Source organism: Lampetra planeri, chromosome 3 (assembly GCF_965212315.1).
Source record: "Lampetra planeri chromosome 3, kcLamPlan1.2.h2, whole genome shotgun sequence".
Classification (NCBI taxonomy): domain Eukaryota; kingdom Metazoa; phylum Chordata; class Hyperoartia; order Petromyzontiformes; family Petromyzontidae; genus Lampetra; species Lampetra planeri.
Window position 1 is genome coordinate 10,938,418 of NC_136109.1, and position 23,112 is coordinate 10,961,529.

Consider the following 23,112-nt stretch of genomic DNA (forward strand, 5'->3'; position numbering starts at 1 on the left):
AATACCACACGCGCGCACGTACACTCTGTTGCACGTGCTTGGCACCGCGGGTGGTTTTTTTCCACGACGTCGCAAGCAAGCGCCCCCCCAAACCCCACCCCAGATACACCTCACCCCCCCCCCACACACCTTCGCCGGCACGCACCGCATCCGCGAATCTCTGCCGCAGCTCAGGCAGCTGTGACGCGCGAGGCGGCAGCCGCCGGCAAACGGATATTTCCCGAGCGCGTCAAACGCAGCCAGGTTCGTGCCCGACCGCACTCGCCACGGGGCAGTCGCGGCAAGCGGCAGGCGCTGCTCTGGATACGGCCGGCGAGCGCGCGTGGCACGTGGACGTTGGCACGGCAGGGGGTTCACACAGCTGGGCGTGCGTCTACCGTTCAAGTTCATTTATTAGGTATAGCCCTGTGAGCCATTCGGCTCTTGAATCGGGTGCAACCGCAACAAACAAAAAACAAAAACATGAACTAAAAACATCTTAAAGTGAACATGTGACTAAGTGCAAACAGAAAATCCGAGAAAAGACAGCAAAATATTGCAGAGAAAACACCGTACACCAACGCTGTGTGCAAAAATCTCAGTCAGCCAACACATGGCAACTTGCTGAGTCTGTCCCGAGACCTCCTCCTGTCAGCGAGCTTTTGACATTTCACGTGGCCTCAAAAAGTGCACCTGGCCCGGCACAGGCGACGTAGTGACGTCACTGTCACTTTCTTGGCGAACGGCGGGTATTGGTATTGGTATGAACGTGTGTCTGTATCGGTGCCTGCACATCGTGTACCTGGCTTGCTCACTCGCTTACTGACTCGAGTTCGCACCTGATAGGCGCCAGCCTCTTTCCAAGCAGCTTCATATTATTATGGGGGCACCACGGTGGCGGGATGTTAACCGTCCTTCGCCTGGTATACGGGAGGTCGTGTGTTCGATACCGACCCTGACGCCTGTATCTTTGGAGTTTGCTCGTCTCTCTCGCTCCCCGTGGTTCACGTGGATTTTTCTCCGGGTCCTCCGTTTTTTTTCCCCTCCACATTCGGAATCAGTATTTGGCTGCTATAAATATCCACGTCATAAGCCACTTCTCATTGGCCTATCAATTTGTGATTGCCAGGTCGCTTCTGAAAAAGACCTATACAGCTCAATGGGCCTTACCCCCCGGGGTTAGACGGATCGCGCTTCAGTTCCTGATGACGATGAACATCACTGGCAACCCATAACGCGCATCCCCTAGGTCAGCTTAGCCTGAGAACATCATCGGCGGCGGCACTGAGAAGACGAAGGCAGCTGGGCGCTCGTGAGCGTGCGCTATGAATCCGGCGACCCGAGTTCAACACACGCTCACGGACAACATCAGTGACGATTATCTGAACCGGTCCTGGCCCTCCCCGAGGTCGACTCGGCTTAAAACGAGTACCTGGTGCGGCGTGTAAACATCATGGCCACTTGGGGAGACAAAGGCGGCCCCGGGCGTGGTTTCTGGCCACCCACCCCCTAATGTGCCGTGGCGGCCTTCATAGGTGCTAACAGTACTTGCTCCTACAGTCTGTTAAGGCTATACGGGGGATCTTTGACTTTGTTGTGCGGTGCTGGCCACACTACTTGGCCACGTGTCATGCTAGCCGTAATAGGTGCCCCGATGACAGCACTCGTCCCAACAGCCCACGGGGCTATAATCGGATCCTTTGGCTGTTTTCGTCTGGGCAGCCAATGTTTGTAGCACACTGTAGCATTGATAACCGAGGTTTACATTTTTGGCATAATGCACGGCACCAGTTTGAAACCTTTTCATGAACATGGGCTGGACCGCTAAGTCAACTCAGCCTAAACTGCGTGGCACTGGATGGGTAGTGGTGGCATAGCGGCGGTTAGTGCGCTGTGCTAACGAACCCGGCTGTGATCTGAGTTCGACGGCCGACACCGGTGACGATTATTTTGAACTGGTACTGGGCCTCCCCTGGGTCGATTTAGCCTCAAATGAGTACCCGGTGCAGTGTGTGTAAACATCGCCACTTGGGGAGACAAAGGCGGCCGGGCATGGTGCTGGCCACCCACCACCTCTCGTGTGCTGTGTCGGCCTTCATAAGTGCCACGCGTGAACTTTACCCAAAAGTTTGTGAAGGCTATATGGGGGGGATCTTTGTATTTGCTCATATGGTGTGTGGTCAACATCAGCTAGGGACACACGTTGCAATCGCTGCTGACCACAACACCCACCCAACACATGTGTGACTTGTCGGCCTTCAGAGACTCCCCATGACTCACTCCATCATGGCTTAATGGACCGATTTGTTTAAAGTTCACTTCTTTTTTTTAACACATTTCAACTGAGGTCTGAAAGCGTTTAAGCATTAACTCTGTCCGTCTGCCCATCTGTTGTCTGTCCGTCCACCTATCGATCTGTACGTATGTACGTTGAACTATGTTTCGCACCATACGTAGCCAACCCTGCTAAGGAAAGGACAACAAAACTTAACACAAAAATCCAGTTCGAAAGAAATATCGGAAGCGCATTCCAGGACGGTCGCAGAAGCGCATCTGAAAGTGCCGCTCGATGCGGTGACCGTCTTTGTTCGATGGCTAGACAAAAGTTGCCGCTGCGAGGATGACCCGAGTTCGCGTGATGATGGTTTATGCTCCTTCACGAGATCAGCTAGGTGTTGTGGTTAATTTGTGGCAAGGGTTAAGTAAACGTTGCACTGGAACATTGAAGGCTGTGCCTCCTACAGCACAGTAGTACCCAGAGCACCATTTTACACGTTGGTTGATCTCCCACCAAGAGCATCTGTATCTATGTATGTTGAACTTCTTTCGATGGCCAGACAAAAGCCGCCACTGCGAAGGATGACCGGAGTTCGCGCGATGGTTTATGCTGTTCAAAAATAAATTCGTTTCCAATCTAGAAAAAAGCGAGTTTTCAATCTAGAATGGAAGGGGCATGACAATGCTGGTGAAAGATGGCTCGAAACGAATTAAATTCAAGCACAGAGTTGCGTTTCCATTCGGGACTTGCACAATGGAAAAATAAACAGCGAAAAACTGATCAAAGGATTGCCAAAAATGCGCAGATAAAAACCAGCAGGCAGGGCCTTAGGAAGGCTACCATCCGAGCCACCCCACGGTCTTACCGTGGCCAATTGATGAACTGGCCCGAGCCAGAGCGGCCACTGTCATCGCTAAATTAAATATTTCCCCCAAAATGCGGAGATAAAAAAAAACCAGCAGGCAGGGCCTTAGGGAGGCTACCATCCGAGCCACCCCACGGTCTCACCGTGGCCTACAGACGAACTGGCCCGAGCCAGAGCGGCCGCTGTCGTCGCGAAATTAAATATTTTTCCTAAAATGCGGAGATAAAAAACCAGCAGGCAAGGGGGGCCTTGGGAGGCACGGGCCTTGGCCAGCCGACGGCACGACTTCCCGGGCAGAGGTGCCATCCGAGCCGCCTCGCGGTCTTACCGTGGCCTACTGACGAACTGGCACGAGAGAGAGAGGACCGCTATCGTCGCCAAATTAAACACTTCCGATGAGCAAACGCACACACGTTGGAAAAGCGCGCGGCGAATGCGAACGCGCGGTGATTTTGCAATCACTTGTCGAGATATTTTTTTTTACAACCTGTCCCGCCTTGGCATCAGTCACGAAGAGAGAGAGAGAGCGAGCCTCCTCTGCTCTTTCCATGAGAAGCTTCCCCCAACTGACAGCGCAAACACGTAACCAGCAGGAACGAAGGGCTCAGGACCGAGACATCCAAAGGGACCCCCCCCCTCCCCTCCCCTCTCCACAGTCATTCAACCAGCGAAGATCCCTGTAAGTTTCTTTGTAAAAAAAAATATTACCTTGGCTGCCCTTTAAAGAGACAATCGCAAAGTTATTTTTTCTACCACCTCCCACCGTAGCATGCCTATGATCAGATCACCTGGAATGTGCCGATTGTTATTCGACCCTCGGAAGCTAAGCAGTGTTGAGCCTGGACAGCGCGTGGACGGGCGGTGACCACCATGGCGCCGACCGTGCTTGGATGGGCATGGCTATGTTATGGGCAACAGAGGGCAGTGAAGCAAAATCCGAAGTTGCACTGCATTTCTATGCTCCCACGTCTACGCTCTTCGTAAACACGAACTCCCCTCCCACCCCGCCAAGGCCCACTGAGCTATATGGTTCAGTGGGCCCGACTTGTGGTAAAATAAAAACATTGTTAAGTTAGGTTTTAGATGAAATCCATGTAGTATTGTGATTCCATAATAGAGGTTTTTGGGTTAGATCGTGTAAATATAAATGTGTTGTTAAACCCGCCACCACCCGACACAGCCAATTAGTAAGAAGGTTCGTCACTTCTAGATTTGAAGTTTTCGTGACGTATGTAAAAAATAAAATAAAAATACATTAAATCACGACGTTTCGGAGGCAACACAAGCTTCCGTCTTCAGGTGGCTTGTGTTGCCTCCGAAACGTCGTGATTTAATTTATTTGTATTTTATTTTTTACCTACGTGACTTTACCGAAAAAACCAAAGAGTAAGGTCCATCACGTAAATAAAACGCGGCAATTCGTTACTAGTTCAGCACACCGGTGTGTTGGAGAGTAACCCAAAAACCTCTATTATGGACATTGGTCGCGAAAGCCTACGCGTCAAACTGAGTTACAGGAGAACCCTCTCTTAACGACGGCAATTGGGTCCACGAAACCGGTCGCCAAGTGATTTGGTCGTCAAACGAGGACAGAAAAATTCCACGTTAAAAGGCTTAATTCGTCCCGATGGCATCGAAGGTTACCTTTTTACCCAAAAAAGAACTTTGTCATATTTATAAACAATGGATGTAAACACATAAAGAAACTAACAACATTATAAACACATAATAGTAAAATAATCATGGTTAAATTATGCATTAATTAATATTTACAGTACCTACAACAACCCATAGTTGACAGGAGAATGGTTGGGAAGCGAACACATTGTGCTCTATGGAGGCACTACACTACACTATACACTACACTACTATACACTACACTATATACTACACTACTATACACTACACTATACACTACACTACTATACACTACACTATACACTACACTATACACTACTATACACTACACTATACACAAAAACTACTACACACTACACTACTATACATTACACTACTACACACAACACTACTATACACTACACTACTATACACTCCACTATACACTACACTACTATACACTACCATACACTACACTACTACATACTACACTACTATACACTCCACTACCATACACTACACTATACACTCCACTACTATACACTACACTACTATATACTACACTACTATACACTACACTGCTATACACTAAACTTGTATACACTAAACCTGATTACACTACACTCGTACACGCTACACTATACACTACTATACACTGCACATCGGGCTCTATGGAGGCCCGTCGTTAAGCGATTAGTCGTAAAGAGGGGTCGTTACGAGGGACTCTACTGTGATTCTACTGTGATTGTGTTTGCATCGCGTAACCACTGTTCATGAGAACCATCCGAGCAGCGGCAGGCACATTGAACTTCTCAGCACGTGCCCAAGCCAGAAAATACGGCTCCTGACAAGAACACACACCTTGGCTCGGTATGCAGAGTTAAAAAAATATATATATTTAAAACTGCACACGTGCGTACATTCAAAGAGAAAAAAAACCCTACAATAGATAAGACACATGTCTGGAGTGTCTTACTCCTCCTTAAAAAAACTACCACGGATAAACCAATTCGAATACAGTGGGTCCCTCGTGAACGATGCCATCGGTTGACCATATTTCGATTGCCGATCCGCCTCCCATAGAGGGGGTCCCCCATTGTTTCTATGAACGTTAAATGTTCGTTTAACGATATGTTTACGATATCACGCGGCCGCCAATTTCCGTCCAATCGGAGCGCTCCTGAGTGAACTCGGCAGGACCTCGGCCAATCAGCGACATCCTTTTATGAGCGTTTTGAGAGCAACTGGCTGCTCGCTTTGCAATGTTCGGTGGTGAGTTGCTTATGGAAACAGCTCCCTTGAATACTTGGTGTTTTTTTCTTTGCTTAAAAGTAAAATAAGATCAATAACAATCGCCGCCGAAAATAAATGTCAAGAAAGACGAGAAAGTGAGGAAAACAATTATCCCAAGGTAAGAATGTTTATTTTATACATCTTTTTAATGCTCAATTTTATGAAATTTTAATCCATATTTCTATTAATAGCAATGCTTTAATCTGTTCTTATGACCTTTATTCATTAAAATTGCGTGCTTAAATATTATAAACTATGTTTTTAGGGTCAAAAAGGTCAACCTCCGATCGTCTCAGAGCGAATGAAGCCTTTGCGACGTGTATTTCCCATATCCGATTAAGGGTAATTTCGATTAACGACGGTTTTCGTGGAACCAATTAAGTATCGTTGACCGAGAGAGGACCCCCTGTACTTTCCGTGTATACGACGAGAAACTCGTCTGAGTGCGGGTCAGCAAAAAACAAAAGAACAAAAAAGATTAGCGGTGATTCATGACAAGAGGTTTTTATGGGCGGTGGCGGGTTTAACGACATTTAAATTTAAAGAGATCTTCCCAACAAAAAAAACAACCTCTATTATGGATAACATTGGTCGCAAAAGCCCCTGTTTGTTAAATTAGCCGTGATGACGATGATGATACGCACTGCTTTGGCGTTTATCGGGAGCGCGGGGGGCATGCTGCGCTGAAAAGCACTCAGGCGTGGTGGGTCGCCAAGGACTCTTCGTTAAGGAGCATAGAAGTGGGCTACAGTACGTTACCGCAGCGCTCACGGCAACGTTGTGGCAACGTTGTGGGGCCTACCATCACGCGAACTCTGGTCGTCTTTGCAGCAGGCGGCTTTCGGCTAGCCATCGAACACAAGACGGTCACTGCTTCGTGCGGCGCTTTCAGATGCGCTTCTGTGGCCGTCTGGAACGCTCTTCCTTCCGATTTGAGAAAGCCACTGTAGCTGGGCACTTTTAAATGTAGATTGAAAACTAATTTCTTTAGAACTGCTTTTTGTGTTTAGTTTGTTGTCCTTCCGCTCGCACTTCTCCGATTAGCGCGGTTGACTGTGTACGGTGCGAAAGAACTTCAACGTACAAGACATACATAGACCACCAACTCAAAACAGCCCAATCTGTAAGGACCCATCCCGCGGTAATGAATCGCACCTCTTCCTGTGCGGAAATCACCATCGGTTTGTGTTGTTACCACTGCCACCACCACCACGGGTAAGTGACTCGCAAGAGCCGCGTTCTCTCTGATTATTTAATTGACAACCTCCGATTAGCACGGTTTGGCTTAAGTCACGTAGGTAGAAAATAAAATAAATCTCGACATTTCGGGCGCAACGCAAGCAATCATCATCAGGCTTGTGTCATCACGCTTGTGTGTTGCGCCCGAAACGTCGTGATTTATTTCATTTCATTTTCTACCCACGTGACTTTACCGAAAGAACCAAAGAGTATGGATTCCTGCAGTCACGAAAGTTTCAAATCAAGATTACGTACGGTGTCTTTCAAAGTTCAACACACAGTACACACACGTACATACAGACGACTCTGCCGATTATCAGCTCGATTTGCTCGGCTTATCGGATATCGTCTTCACAAGTGGGATGCTATATGGGAGGCGATTGGTGACGTCATCGTCGGCCACGTCACGCTGGGCGTGGCTTGCAATGGTGGGGGTGGGTCGGAGAGGGGGGTTCCCTCCTTCGGAAGCCAGCCTGTCAGGGCATTCACCATAAATTTAAAGAGGCCTGAGTAATCAAACCCACAATAAGGAGTAGTCGTTCGCTAATATTTAACCTGTTAAGAGAACAGTAAAACTGGGAAGATCAATATCTAGGAACCAATTAGTCAATCGATTGAGCTATTCAACTTATCATCCCAGCGTTTACTGTTCACTTGCCCGGGGCTTGAGAGATGGGGGCCTTAAGTCAAAGTTTTGTCGCGTCGATGGGTACGGCCGCAGCTGGGTTTGTACGCTGGTGGGTCGGTTGTGGGAATTGCTCCTTTTGAGCAACGGCAAAGATGGACCCAGCCACCGGGCTGAAGTAACAGCGTCCGATACAATACCCTCTGACACAACGTTTGCATAGCTTGGGTTCCCAAAGCGCTAAAGGGCCGGGTAGGGGGGGGGGCATCTGGGACGCTCAATCCATCGCGAGCCTGCTTAAATATAGCCTCGGCTGATGCGCGAATGTGTATCCGCTGAATTGGACACCACACGCAACAGCCGCCTAGGGCACACGCGGTGCCTCGCAGTGGGCATCCACGTTGTGAAATATTATACGTTTGGGAAAGTTACGTTTAAGCCTCCGCAGGACGCGTGCGAGAATATAACCTGCGAAGGCATTCAGGTTATGTAAATAAATAATGATTTAGTTGCAGGACACGTAACAATTTTGCTAAAACAATTGTTCACAGGTGAACATAACAGGTTAAGTCTGACGACATCTGACGAGATCGGTGTGCATTCCAGGTGATTTGGTCAGAGGCATATGAATTCGTGTGTGTAATCAAAACACGTATTGGCACAAAACAGTGCGCTACGTACGTTTACGACTGTTCCGAAAGGAGTCTTACTCAATTTGCGAGTCAGCGACGGGCAACACTGACCTCTTTCCTCCGAAGCCTGTAAGCCAGAGGTAAAAAGTCTGCATTCACGTGGTCAAAACCAGTCAGTCAGTCTCTCTCTCTCCATTAAGACAACCACCGTTGACATCCAACGCAAAGTAAAAAGTCGCTTTTACCAACCTCTGAGCAACAATGACGCTAGGAAGCCACTGGAGCAGATTCAAAACTCATTCCTTTAAAACAGTTTTTTTCGTACTTAGTTTGTTGTCCTTCCCCACACCTCCGATTAGCACGGTCGGCTTCGCATGGTGCGAAAGAACTTCAACGAGAAGTTCAACGTGCAATCTTACTTTTCTTTCGTATGGCTGACGTACATGCAGAGCAACAGCTAACAATTTCACATTCGGGTAACCGCGTCAGGAGAAAGCGGAGTGGAATCGCCGTCGCGATTTTCTCCTTCGCATTTGTGGATCGGGGCATCGCGTCGTTCGTTATACGTTGTTACGGTCTGTTCTGGATGACCACAGTCCGCACACTACTGGAGAGTTTTGTTTATTTCCATTTGCGCATCAGGTATCCGCATCTACTGCCATGGTTTGTGTGCAGTGGATGCGGTTTAGGCATGGATCATGAGCAGCTTCGCGGAAGATCAAACCTCGAGATCTTTCCGGGCTTGATCGTACAACGGGCTGAAACGACTGCCAACCCAGGAACGGACCTCGCATGCTTTTGACAAGCGAGGCGAGCAGCTACCGGGCCGGCCGGATACGAATGTAGACAATTGGTACGTGCAAGCGAGAGAGAAGCGAGAGGCTCGGAACGGACCCGTGGTGTTACAGGCCAGCAAGCCCCGGGGGACGGGTGGTTGTCTGGCTGGCAGAGATGCGCCCACCTACATCCCCGCTGATAGTGGCGACTCCCTGCGCTTAAATATCCGAGCGGCGACGACACTATGAGGAACGGTGCCGCTCCCTTACAAAAGCGAAACGACTAACACAAAAGAGGTTTCGCAGGGGCGGTTTCGCTCCCACCGGCCGCGTCCCCCCCCTCCTCCTCCTCCCAAACAAACCCAAGAAAACAACAAAGGACTCAGCATTCCTGTTGCAGTGTTGAGACACAGAACAGCAGCCATCACATATTCTGTGGGTGTATCATGACGTTTCGATCGCAACAACACAAGCAATCGTCTTGTGTTGCGATCGAAACGTGATATTTTTATTCTTTTTCTAACTACGTGGCTTCACCGAAAGACCCATAAAATATGTATTCCTGCAGTCACGAAAGCTTCAAGTCAAGAGCAGCCATCACGTTCAGGCGAAGCCGTCGTTGTCGCAGCCGCTGCCAACACCACCACCACCACCACAACGACGACCACCACCACCACAACGACCACCACCACCACGACTGCGGCCACTCGCTGCTGAGGCTCATCATTCCATTTTTACTGTCGCTCGATTGCATCCGAAACTTTGGAAAACGAAAATAAAAGAAAAAACACACGTGGCTGCATCCCTACCCAAAGTAAAGAAGCACCCGCCACGCATGACTCGTATTTAACAAAATACATTTTTCCCAAACTCACCACCACGACCGCCACCAACCGTAGGGGCTACCGTTCTCATGGTGGAATGAGATTTTTTTCCAGCGACCGCCCGAGATGGGAAAGATGACTCTTAAAAACCGTCCGAGCTTCTCCCCGCACTCCCCTCACAAGGCCGCGTAAAAAATACAAAGATCCACCGTATAGCCTTAACAGACTGTTGGGGCAAGTGCCGTTAGCGAGCAGAGCCTACGAAGGCCGGCACTGCACACGAGGGGGGTGTAGGTTGGCCAACGCCACATATACGCCCGGCCGCCTTTGTCTCCCCCAGTGGCGATGTTTTCAACACCACACTGGGTAGTCATTCGAGGCCGAGTCGACCTAGGGGAGGCAAAAGACCGATTCAGATCACCGTAACCGGTGTTGGCCATGAGCGGGGGGAATCGAACTCGGGTCACAGCCGGGTTCGCTAACCCGCTGCCGCCACCGCTCCCTGCACAACGCCACGCACGCACACGAGACAAACGCGCGCCTCCGCTCGCAGAAACTCGACACCGTCGATTCCAAACTCTCCCACGTCAAAAAAGAGGGGCTCCGTCTCAAGCCTCAAAACGTTCGCAGCGCGAGCGGGCCCGGCGCTAGAAGATCGCGACAAAAAGAGAGGAGGAACTTCAGCGGGGAGGAGGAGAAGGAGGAGAAGGAGGGGGAGGTGGAGGGGGGAAGTGCACAGACACTCACTGTGCTGGTGCCAGGGCTGGGACGCGAGAGCCTCGGCGGCAGCGGCGGCGGCGGCAGCGGCCTCATCCTTACGGCCATCCCCGCCCGAGGCCCTGCCGCCCTTGTGGGGCCTTGGGAAGATGCCCCCGGCCCATGCCTCCAGGCGGTGGAGGGCAGCGAAGGGGGCACGCGGTCGGCTCTCTCCACCAGACGCCTGCTGCCTGGCCAGGCCCTTGGGCATCGCGTGAGCGAGCGGGCGAGCGCCGATCTCCCCTGGGCGCCGCCTGGCCCCTTGCTTCTTGAGCTCTTCCTTTCCTTCCTCTCTTCACTCTCTCTCTCTGTTCTGCTCTCTTACTTGCTGTACCAAGTCGCTCGCTTGTCCTTGCCTCACTAAGCCCCTCCCGCGTCGGCCCGGCTGTCTGCCGACTGCGCCAAGCTGTTGCCGCTGGCTGTCCCCCTGTCTGGCGAGAAATTATTATTATATTTTTCTTCTTCTTCTCCCAACTCGTTTTGGCGGTTCGAGCCGGCTCCTAGCGACCGCGGCGGCTTTGAACGAAGCCGCGGAGACCCGTGCCCCTGCTCTTTCTCCGCTTGCCCTGCCCCCGACAGGACTGGAACCTCGGGGCGGGAGTCCAACAGTGGGGAGAAAACTCCTCCTCACCCCTCCCACCACCCCCCCCCCCCAGTGCTCTCGCACGCACGCGCACCCAACACGCACGCGCGGGTGCTCTTTTGAGATAAACAGCGGGCCTGATGTTGAGCGGCTAGCACAGCCAAAGACAACGCGGTGTGGTTGGTGGTGGGAGCAGCAGCAGCATCAGGCTCGGTGATGGAGACACCCACAGTTAAACGCTTACCAAAGCCCTGGAATGTGGGAGATAAGCAACAGACCGAGCCGCGTAGAAGAAACGCTCGCAAGTACTCAGCAGCGGGCGCCTTCTTCTGACTCTTTGGTTTGCTGGGGTGTGTTTGTTTGTTGTTGTTTGTTGTTGTGTGTGTGTGTGTTGAAATTTAGTGGGTTCTACGATTTAAAAATATATATATATAATAAAAGCCAGTCCGGGATTTACTTAGGTGGAAAAAAAAAGCTGGAATGAAGGCAAGCCATCTTCGACCAAAATAGTTTTCCCCCTTTAAGCAGTGGTATTTAATTAATGTCAGGCCTCAAAACTGTACGAAGAAAAAAATTCGAACGTCGGCCGAACAAAAAAAAAAGTTTGGCCGAATAAATCGTGCTGTCGCAAAACAACGTAAAACGTTTGAAACTCAACTGAATGTCCTTCATTTAACCGCATCAGAGCCACTCGTTCAACAGCCACGTTTACGACAAAGGCATCCATCGACTTCGAGGAGACACACACCTAACAATTTACTCCGAGCTATCCGACGATTGGTCGCGATTCGGTCTCGTGTGATTCCACCGAATGCCCGATCCACAAATACGAAGGAGACGTCGCGGCGGCGATACCACTCCGCTTGCTCCCGACGCGGGTGATGTGAGCTTCACCACCTGAACGTGGAATTGTTAGCTGCTGCTCTGCATCTACATCGGCCGTAAGAAAGAAGATTGCAGAATTTTTGTTACAGTTCACATTTTTTGTAAGTTTACTAAATTAAGTGGCCACTCGTAGCTGCAAGCGTCATGTAAAACGAATTATTGAATTGAATCGAAAGCCTATATCGTGCCATTACACTCAACCACGAGGGGTGAGGGCCAATCATTGTACCGTTGAACTCACAAACACCTTTGTGAAAGACCCAACACAGAAGATCCCTAGAGTTTGATCTTCCACGATGCTCATGGTCCACCCTACATCGCATCCCACTGCACAAACCATGGCAGTGAGATGCGGATGATGCCCGTAGCGCAAATGGAAAACGTTAAACTCTCCAGCATTGTGCGACTGTGGCCATATCCAGAACAGACCGTAACAACATATAATGACGCAACTCCCCGATCCACAAATATGACGGAGACATCGCGGCCATACAGTCCGCTGATTCTGGCACGGTTATCTGGCATGCCCACCTGAATGTGAAATTTTATACTCTTTGGTTTTTCGGTAAAGTCACGTAGGTAAAAATAAATAAATGAAAAAACAACTAAATTAAATCACGACCTTTCGGAGGCAACACAAGCTTCCGTCTTCAGGTGGAACCGTTGCAGACAAATTCACTGTCATAAGATGGAAGCTTGTGTTGCCTCAGAAACGTCGTGATTTAATTGAGTTGTTTTTTCATTTATTTATTACCGAATCCTTGCAGTCACGAAAACTTCCAATCTAGAATGTGAAATTTTAGTTGTTGCTCTGCATCCACATCATCAGCCATACGAATAAAGAAAATTATACCGTTATAGGGGGGTCAATAACCGTACCTCGCACACTCATTACAGAGTGTGCTTGCAACAAATCAACCACAATACTTGACTGATCTTGCCAAGCAGCATAAACCATCACACGAACTCCGGTCAGCGTCACAGTGGCCACTTGAGACTAGCCATCGAACAAAGACGGTCACCGGATCATCGCGCGGTGCGCTTTCAGGTGCGCCTCTGCGGTCGTACCTCGAACGCTCCTTCCGACCGTTACTAGGAAGCCACTGGAGCTGTGGACTTTTAAATCATCATCTAGGTTGACAAACTAATTTCTTTAGAACTGGCTTTTTGCGTGTTAGTGTGTTCACCTCCGAACAGCACGATTGACTACGTACGGTGCGAAAGAAGTTCAACAAAACATGCAAAGAACTATTAAAATTTCTTTGTCATGGTTTCACCTCCACTAATTATGACGAGGTTCGAACCCACTGAGAAGAGTCTCTTCTTTCACAAACGAGGGCTGGGGCCGAGTCTGCGAGCGTGGTACCGCGGGCAACAACCGGGGGCCCACTCACTGAGACGAGACATCCGCTCGCTCCGCGCCAACGCCGGACTGCGCCGCGTGCCGTACGTGTAGCGCGTGAATATCGGCCCCGAATGAACGCCCGCTCCCGCCGGATAAAATTTCCACGTTTTGGCCGCGTGGTGGCTGGCAAGCGGGTTGCGAAAGCAAACAGCGCTCCCACTCACTCGGCCCCGGTGTGTTTGTGAACCCTCGTTTGTTTATTTGCGTAACCGAGCGGTTTGAGTTTTTCTTTCTGCCTGCAGCCAAACGCTGATCACCGCACTGTCTGGCACTGTTCTGCTCCTCCAAGACAATTTTTTTGCGTGTGTTTAGTTTGTTGTCCCCCCCCCCCAACCCCCGCCGCACCTCCGATTAGCACGGTTGCCTACGTACAGTGCGAAAGAAGTTCAACGTGCGTAGACTCACACGGAGATCCACAAACTCACACAGAGACCCATGGACTCACAAAGAGAGCCATCGACTCACGCAGAGACCCATTTCTTCAGAACTGATGTTTGTGTTTAGATTGTTGTCCTTCCCCCCACGCCTTCGATTCGTGCGGTTGGCTACGTACGGTGCTAAAGAAGTTCAACATACAGATGCCCTTGGTGGGAGATTAACCAATGTGTAAAGTGGCGCCCTGGGTACCACTGTGCTGTAGGAGGCACAACCTTCAATGTTCCAGTGCACCGCCGACGCAACCCTTGCCACAAATGAACCACAACACCTCGCTGATCTCGACCGAGGAGCGTAAACCATCGTCACGCGAACTATGGTCATCCTCAAAGCGGCAGCGGCTTTTGGCTGGCCATCGAACAAAGACTGTCACTGCATCACGAAGTGCTTTCAGATGCGAGAGCTGTGCACTGTTAGATCGATACTGAAAATTCATTTCTTGAAAACTGCTTTTTGAGTTTAGTTTGTTGTCCATCGCCACCCATCCCCCACACCTCTGATTCGCATGGTTGGCTACGTACTGTACAAAAGAAGTTCAACATACGTACATACATATACACGATGGAGCGAAACTTCGGAATTCGTGCCAAACAACAAGCGATACAACCTGGAGGACTTGCCGCACAGACGTTTAAACGAAAAAATGTCCATGTCTAAGAAACTAAGCAGGCACGCGGCTGGATAATGTTTAGATGAATGATTGCTCTCCATAAAAAAAAACAGGTGTCACAGTCTGCTGCGGCATCTAGGTGTAGCAGAGGGCAGTGTTAGCAAATACCCCCGGTTGTAAAAAAACAAGAATAGGTTTTAATATTTCTGGCAATAAACCAGGCGGGCGTTAAGATGTTCAAGCGCCACATAGACGCTTTTCGCAAGGCATAAAGTCCTGCATGAACCACACAACGTGCAAAGAAAACATGCTCTGATAATATATGCATTGTCTTTGAAACTGAACTGACACGAGAGACAGCAAGCAGCCTTCTTTAAATAGCCTCGTCTCACCACCAGTGTAAGACCAGGAAACAACGATACAATGCAAACATCAGAATACTTATAGCTTGGGTCGAGCAGTTATAGCCATGGGATAACTTTTTTGGCAGCATCCAAAATGATGAAAAATAATAATAGGTTTTACCCTTTTTCTGGCTATAAAACAGGTGTTAAGATGTTCGAAAACCAAATCGATTCCTTTTGCAAGCCATCACGTCTGCAAGGCACATAAAGAAAGCTGTCTCTGGCGTAGGCCAATCAGTTTCAAAGACATGATAGAGGTTTTTTGTTTTTTTGGGTTAAATTGCGTGAATATATTAATGTGTCGTTAAACCCTCCACCACCCGACACAGCTAACTGGTATCAGTGACGAATTGGCATGTTCTGTTTACTAGTGTACTAGTGACGAATTAGCACGTTCTGTTTACGTGACAACCCTTAGCAGTTGGCTGTGTCGGGTGGTGGCGGGTTTAACGACACATTCATATATTTACGCGATCTAACCCAAAAAAACTCTATTATGGATGATATTGGTCGCGAAAGCCGACGTGTTAAACAGTTTTAAAGACAATGCATATATTATCAGAGCATGTTTTGCCACAAGTATGTGTGGTTAATACAGAATTGATGCCTTGTCAAAGGTATCTATTTGATGTTTGAACATCTTATTGCCAGAAAGGGTAAAACCAATTCTTGTTTTTCCATCATTTTGGATACTTACTTACTTACTCCTCTTCGCTCACTGTGGAGAGTAAGTCTGCAACAGGCCCACGCAATGCCGGACGGTCTTTAGCAGCTTTCTCCGCTTCACCCAAAGACAGGGCCCCATGATCTTTAGTTGGTCTTGAAATAATTTTTGGGTAACCGGTTATTGTATTGCACTATGCTGCCAACCCACGCCGGTGACGCCGAGTGTGACAAAATTATCCTCAGTGGACTCCATGGCCCGCACGGCGTAGCCGAGGGCTCTCGTCCGACAGTGGAATTCTTACTTTGTATTTCCTATTTTTAACTTTGTATGTCACCAGGTAAGGCCCCGCTGAACTGTGTAGCTCTTTTTTCAGAAGCGACCTGGTAGCGATCACAAACGACAGCTCGACCAAGTGGGCTTATCGTCGTGTGGAAATGTGTAGCAGCGAGCCAAATACTCTACGAACGCAAGATGCTGATTCTAAATGTGGAAGGGAAAAAAAAATCAGAGGACCCGGTGAAAAATTCACGTGACCGACCATGGGGAGAACGCGCAAACTCCAAATGTACAGCAGGCGTCAGGGTCGGGATCGAACCCACGACCTCCTGCATACCAAGCGAGGTAGTTAACATCTCCTAGCCACCATGATGACGATGAGAGGGAGACACGCAAAACTCCAAATATACAGCAGGCGTCGGGGTCGGGATCGAACCCACGACCTCCTGCATACCAGGCGAGGTTGTTAATATCTCCTAGCCACCGTGCCGCTCTCTCGCCACCGTGGATTTGCCCAAGGGCTGCTGGGGAGGTACGTGAATTAAAACGATTATGATTCCTTTTCAAACTCATATACGCCGCCATGTATAGAGCAGACCGGTACAGATGCGTTGTTTGTTTTGATATGCCCGTTGAAAAAACACTCGCATATCTGCGATTGGGAATAGACTAAAAACGGCATCCAAACACAAACACAGAGCCACCGCCACCACACACTCGTTTACTGTGTGACTCACCCAACAGACATCGCTTAGCCACCCGTAATCAGATAGGGAGCCCATCGTCTTGCTTCAGGTGTTAAGCTTGGCTGGTGAGCGAGCCCTGAGCAGTTCCACTCGTTTGCAAAAGTGAAAGTGCCGAAAGTTGTTCCAATGTGTGCGTAAGTACGCGTGTGTACCGTTTGCGAACGTGCGCGCACGTATAAAGGCAAAGATCCCCCCCCCCCGTATAGCCTTAACGGACTTTTGGGGGCAAGTGCTGTTCGCGAGGAGCAGCACCTATGACGGCCGGTACAGCGCTCGAGGGAAATGGTGTGGCTAGTGCCACACCCGGCCGACTTTGTCCCCGCAGTGCTGATGTTTATACACACCGCACCAATCAACATGCAAGACTGATTGCCCGAGGAGATGCGCAGGACTGGTTCCAATATTCACCACCGATGTTGGCCTTGGGCAGGAATCAAATTCAGGTCGCCAGGTTCATAGCGCGGTGCGCCAACCACTACTTTTGCTGTTCCCCACTCATGCGTATGCATGTCAACACGCGGACACGTTTGATAACCAGGCGGTGCCGATAGCTATCGATGGCCCTGAGACATTGGTGGCAACTAAGTTCAAAGGGCAGAGACCATTCTCTCTGCAAAAGGCAACCACTGCTGACTTCCCACGAATCGGTACAATATTTTATTGACCTCTTGAGGGATGACGGGGGGGGGAGGGGGGGGGGTGCAGTGACAAGGTAGGTTTACTGCACTGCGCTACAAACCCAACGACCTGGATATGATTCGAGGGCACAGTTACCATCAGAGGCGAGTAAACAAAACAATTTTGATTTTACCAGGTTAAGGTCCACTGAGTTACATAGCTCTTTTCCAGAAGCGACCCCACTATCACAAACGATAACTCAACGAAATGGCTCTTCAACGTGGAAATGTATTGCAGCAAAATACTCTAAACACACGTTGATTCTAAATGTGGGAGAAAAAAAACACGTGACCACGGGGAGAACACGCAAACTCTGAAAATACAACAGGGTCCGGATCGAACCCACGTCCTCCTGTATACCAGGCGAGGTAGTTAACATCTTGCCACCAAGCGATGTCTTAACCCTGTTCACCAACCCACACCGATCAGCATGACCAACCTTCGTCCATGACCCAACATGGCGCGGGGAGACTTTATCCAGCAGTGGATTTACAAAAGGGCCATGAATGGTAGCCACCAGTCCCTCTGAACAGACCGTACAACGTACAACGGCGTGATGCCCGATCCACAAATACATCTACATCAGCCGTACGAAAGAAGAAGACCGGTCTCTCTTCACGAAAAAACAATTCCGACTTCCCACAAAGTGGTATCCATTTTATAGACCCCCTAGAGGGATGAAAATTGGCCAAACAAACCCCAAGCAGGATTTGAAATCCAACAGGGGAAGCAAAAACTACGCACGCATGGAGAAGTAAAATTCGATAACAGCTTCCTTTACGTTAATGTGTTCTTTTCAATGCTTTCCAAATAAGGTTAAAACCATTTAAGGAAAAACCTTGTCCATCCGTCCGTCCGTTCGTCTGTCCACACTTCCAGAATGGGGATGGGGCCGGAATAACTATCATAAAGATGATCCGTTATGAACAAAACTTTCATGCAAAGTTGCCTTGCTTTTAGCGACTTTAACTTTATCGCAATCTGGCCAAACTGACCAAAGGGTTGCTCAATACTGGGAGAGACAAACCAGTGTGAAAGGGCTATCGATAGCACTGTGGAGGCAAGAGCTGGTGGATTGAAAACGTTGTGAAACGCCTTTCCTGTGGGCTTTCCATAACCCGGCTCACCGATAGGAGGCAGTAAAGCAAGCGGACTAACCGCCATCCGTTTCCATCTGTACGGGGATAAAGCGTTGGCCCCCTCGCACGCGCGTGTTGTTTTCACCCACGCGTATAAAACGACTCGTCATTAATTGGGTGAAAACATCTTACGAATTAAATCTCTAATGCAGGACAGTCCTAAAAAGAGTTATACTGTGGCCTCCTAAATAGATAGATAAATAAGTAAATTATCATCATCATATTTTGTCCTTCAGGAGCATTAATAAATACTTCCGAGTAGAAGAAGAAAACAAACGCACGCCGGACAGCGTTGCATAATCCATGCTCGTTAAGGATTTTTCTTCCTTTTTTGGGAGTTACAAAATGTTGCCATTCGTGTCCCTGCGGTTTTATTTACTTATTTTAATTCACGTAAACAAGAGCAGTTTGTCGTCGCTTGATTTCCGCAATTAGCAAAAAATACGCTGGAGAGAGGCACCTTCGAACGCAGCGGTAATGAGGGGCAATTTTCGATACAAAATAAATAACTCATGGGCTTGCAGATCCACGCTAAGCAACTACAACAGGTCTTTAAGGTACAGCTGGGACAGACGTGCTTTTCAGCCAGTAGCGTGGAAGCATCATTGCTTTCAAGTGGTGTAGTGCCGAAATCGGCGGCGTGGCTCGTGACACACAAACAACAAACAAATAAACCCTTACGGAGTGATATCGTACCTTCTGTCATTCTGTTACGGCTCACGCGATTCGTTTAGACCAGAGGTCGCAAACGGGTTTTGATTCCTTACCCGTACCCGGCCGCACCAGGGTCGCAAACGACGACCCGTACCCGTACCCTACCCGAAATGAGTGACAAACGGCTACTCATCAGTGACTCACGGCCTACCCGTACCCGTACCCGGCCGCACCAGGGTCGCAAACGGGTACCTGTACCCGTACCCGGCCGGGTACGGGTAGCCGGGTATCGGGTAGGGTACGGGTATCGGGTACCCGATTGCGACCTCTGGTTTAGACCCAGCCACCCCACCAATGTGACCACAAACACTCGAGCGCAATTGGCTGCCAGCCAAGAGCAAATGCCCAATCGCCAGTGAGCCACGGAAAATAATAAGCGTAGGGAAGTTTGACATGGTGGAAACCCACAATATTGTTTGCAGAAAAAAAAATATATTTTTTACAAACAACACAAAATACCTTTTTGTTTGCAAGATATATATTTAAAAAAATACTAAATATACTAAAGATTTTTTTGGCAAAAATGTTCTATTTTTTTATATAAAAAAAAATGTTTGCAAACAACAAAATATCATTAATTGGGTGAAAACAAAACAGTTGTTTGCAAAAAATATTTTGCGTTGTTTGAAAAAAAAATCTTTGAAATATTTATTTAAACTATTTTTCAAACAGAATTTTTTAAAATGTACTTGTTTGCTATTTGTTTTAAATATACAAAAAATATTTATTTGCAAACAACAACATACTTATTGTTTGCAATATTTTTAAATAACTATGAAAAAAATTGCAAACAAGATATGTATTTATTTGCCAATAATATATAGCAAATATTTAGCAAACCACAACATGTTTTTGCAACCGTTTCACTCGCAGGGGGGAGCGGCTACGAGGTGTCGGCAGTGTAGCAAGTAGGCCGTGACATCCGTGCGGTGTCGAGAGCACGTTGTCCTTTTCACATGCTGTGGGTATTCTCCGGACCGCTCCTTGTTCTGCACCAAACGCGCCAACAAAACATCTTGTTGAATGAGGGGCGAGAACTCGGAACTGTCTTGCGCCCGACCTCGTCAGATGTCCGGGGCCAAGTCGGCTTCAGTTCGGTCATTGGCATGGTGCCTTGCTGCACAGAATGAAATTCCACCCGCCCCACCCACCCCCCCAATTTCCAGCCTCTTGGTAGCCAGGTGCCTGGGCCACCCCGCCCACCGCTTCCAGCCCATGGGGGGCCTTCTGTGCCGGTGCACCGCCTGTACACTCGGTGGCTACGCCACTGCCTGGATGGGCGGCCCGCCTACAAATCAGCAGGTCACTATGAGGAGAAGACTGTCTCAACGCGTACTGCAAGATCCGACCGTTATCCATCCAGTGCTCGCTGAGCTGTATTGGCTTCCGGTTGCGAAACCGACATTAATGATGATAATAACAGAGCCCACTTGGTATTTGCGACATTCTAATAGTGCAAGGCCATCACGAATCCGCGATGTTTTACAGACGGGTATCATCTTACAAAAGGCTTGCAACAAAAGTGATGTTTACTCCAATTGATCCTTTCACGTTCCCAGACGTCTGCAAGTTGCAGGCTGTGGATGGCTCGGCAGAGCCGTGGGCGTCAACCCCCCCGCGCCTCTCCGACGTTGCACAGCAAGAGCGCACTTTAACCCCAGCATCACCGACTTACGTGCGCCGCTAAAGTCTCGCCCAGCTGTCAATCGTCTCCAAACTGCACCCGCTCGGACAACTTTAAAGGGCTTCAAAGGACGTGGCTGATTCTTGTTTTGCTTGTTTAAGCTGAAATTGTTTGTAATTGAACACCTTGAAACGATAAGTTACATGCGCTTACGCACCCATGATAGAAAAAAAAGTGGGTTTTTTTTGGGTTAGATCGAGTAAATGTAAGTGCCTCGTACACCCATCTCCTCCCAACACGGCCAATTAGTAAGGGGTGTCACTCATAATAAAGGTTTTTGGGTTAGATCGCGTTATTTATAAATGTGTCTCAACCCTCCACCACCCGACACGGCCAATCAGTAAAACAATGTGTCACGTTGACAAAAGACTACTTCAGCCCAAATCATTTAAATCTCTGTGATAGCTAAAGAATCAGCACAGCCTGGAAGCGTATTATTAGGTAATACACAACCCATATTGCGCAATTCCTTACAGGTGAGTCACATGCTAAGTGGCTGGTTACTGATCTATTACATAATTGCATAGACCCCCATCCCTGCCTCTGATCTCAAATCCTGATGGGGTTCAACAATGATGACGTCATCCTGCAATATTCAAGACCGGAAGCAGGTGGATGGCTTCACTATTCTGGCAAATCGCCCGAAAATGCTGGATGTAATTTCCAGCGAAACGTCGCACTACTCAAATTGTAAAAGTTGTGGTTTCACGCTTCAACACACCGGTGGGCTAAAGCAGTGAACTATTCGTCTTTTGTCAACGTGACACATGTTTTACTGATTGGCCGTGTCGGGTGGTGGAGGGTTGCGAGACATTTATAAATAACGCGACCTGACCCAAAAACCTTGTTTATGAATACTACTGCTCGCGAAAGCCTACGTGTCAAAGGGGCGTCACGCACACAAAAGGTGCCACTTTAGCACACCGGTGCGTTAAGAGAGAGGAAACGCATAACTCTTACAATTTGTACGCGCTACGCAAATACCAGATTAGATCTAATATCCCGGCACCATTCCCTTACATCTGTTCCTGACATCCATACACATATGACCACTGTACAATAACTGTAGGGGTATTCACACACCCTTCAAACGTAGCATTCACGTAGCTCAACACACTGTCCTGCATTTTCAACAATGCCGATTTGGCATCTCTGCGGCTAAGCCCAGAGGCATTAATGTTTCAGAGGGAACAACCGGACGCGCGGCTCTGGAAGGTCACGCAAACGTCACGCCAAAGGGCCTGGTCTTCCCTTGTCGAGCCGCGTAGCCGAGCGCGGTCGCGAGCGTTCGTGGTTCAAGCTTGCGGCCGCCCTGGTTAATACAGTAAAACCCCATTATATCGGAATTTAAGAATTCGTAATTGGGGATAATTCGGCACGGTTGCACTTTTGGCATATATACGGTGTATTAGTAATTCGCTACGAGGCAAATTGCGGGACCGAATGGTCCAATTTCGGCTTGGCACGTGTAGGCGACGCCGTGCGCCACGGCCAAAACAACGACTCGGTCTGGTGGCGGTGCGCGTGGTGAGCGTGGTGAGCGTGGTGAGCGTGGTGAGCGTGGTGAGCGTGGTGAGCGTGGTGAGCGTGATGAGTGTGGTGAGCGTCGGTGCAGACCCGTCGCTTTGGACTTTACCTTGTTTATGCACTCTGTGCAAGCCAACCCTCTCAGAAATGTCGTCTACACCTACATCTAGAAGTGATAGAAAGGGACCGAAGTATGATTCCCTTAGTCTGCGAGACAAATCCAAGGTTTTGGATAGAATTGATGCAGGGTGTGTGTCAATGCGTATGGTGTGCGAAGAGTTTGGAAAACAAATTTGGAAGAAATGTTTTTATTGGGGCAGGAGGAACTGGGAGTCCCGTTGTACAGAATTTGTAATATCGGATAATTCGGCAAGGCCAGAGCCCCATATGTGTCGAATTAACAAGGTTTACTGTACTGCGCGTAGATCGACCGTTGAAAATACAGGCCCCCCGCCCCCCCCCCCCTGCTTCGCAC

At 48.9% G+C, this 23,112-nt stretch overlaps 1 protein-coding gene across 6 annotated transcripts in view; it reads right to left on the bottom strand.

Moving 5' to 3' along the window:
* LOC144737674 (cAMP-dependent protein kinase catalytic subunit alpha-like) overlaps positions 1 to 23,112 on the bottom strand; it is a 105,171-nt gene that overhangs the window by 49,789 nt on the left and 32,270 nt on the right. For 2 of the 6 annotated variants that reach the window (XM_078620505.1, XM_078620497.1), the window contains exon 1: positions 10,876 to 11,644. The exons of the other annotated variants lie outside the window; for them this stretch is intronic. In XM_078620505.1, coding sequence (XP_078476631.1) covers positions 10,876 to 11,095 — 220 coding nt within the window. In that variant the 5' untranslated portion in view covers positions 11,096 to 11,644. Of the gene's footprint in view, positions 1 to 10,875; positions 11,645 to 23,112 lie in introns of those variants that run through there. 6 annotated transcript variants of the gene reach the window in all.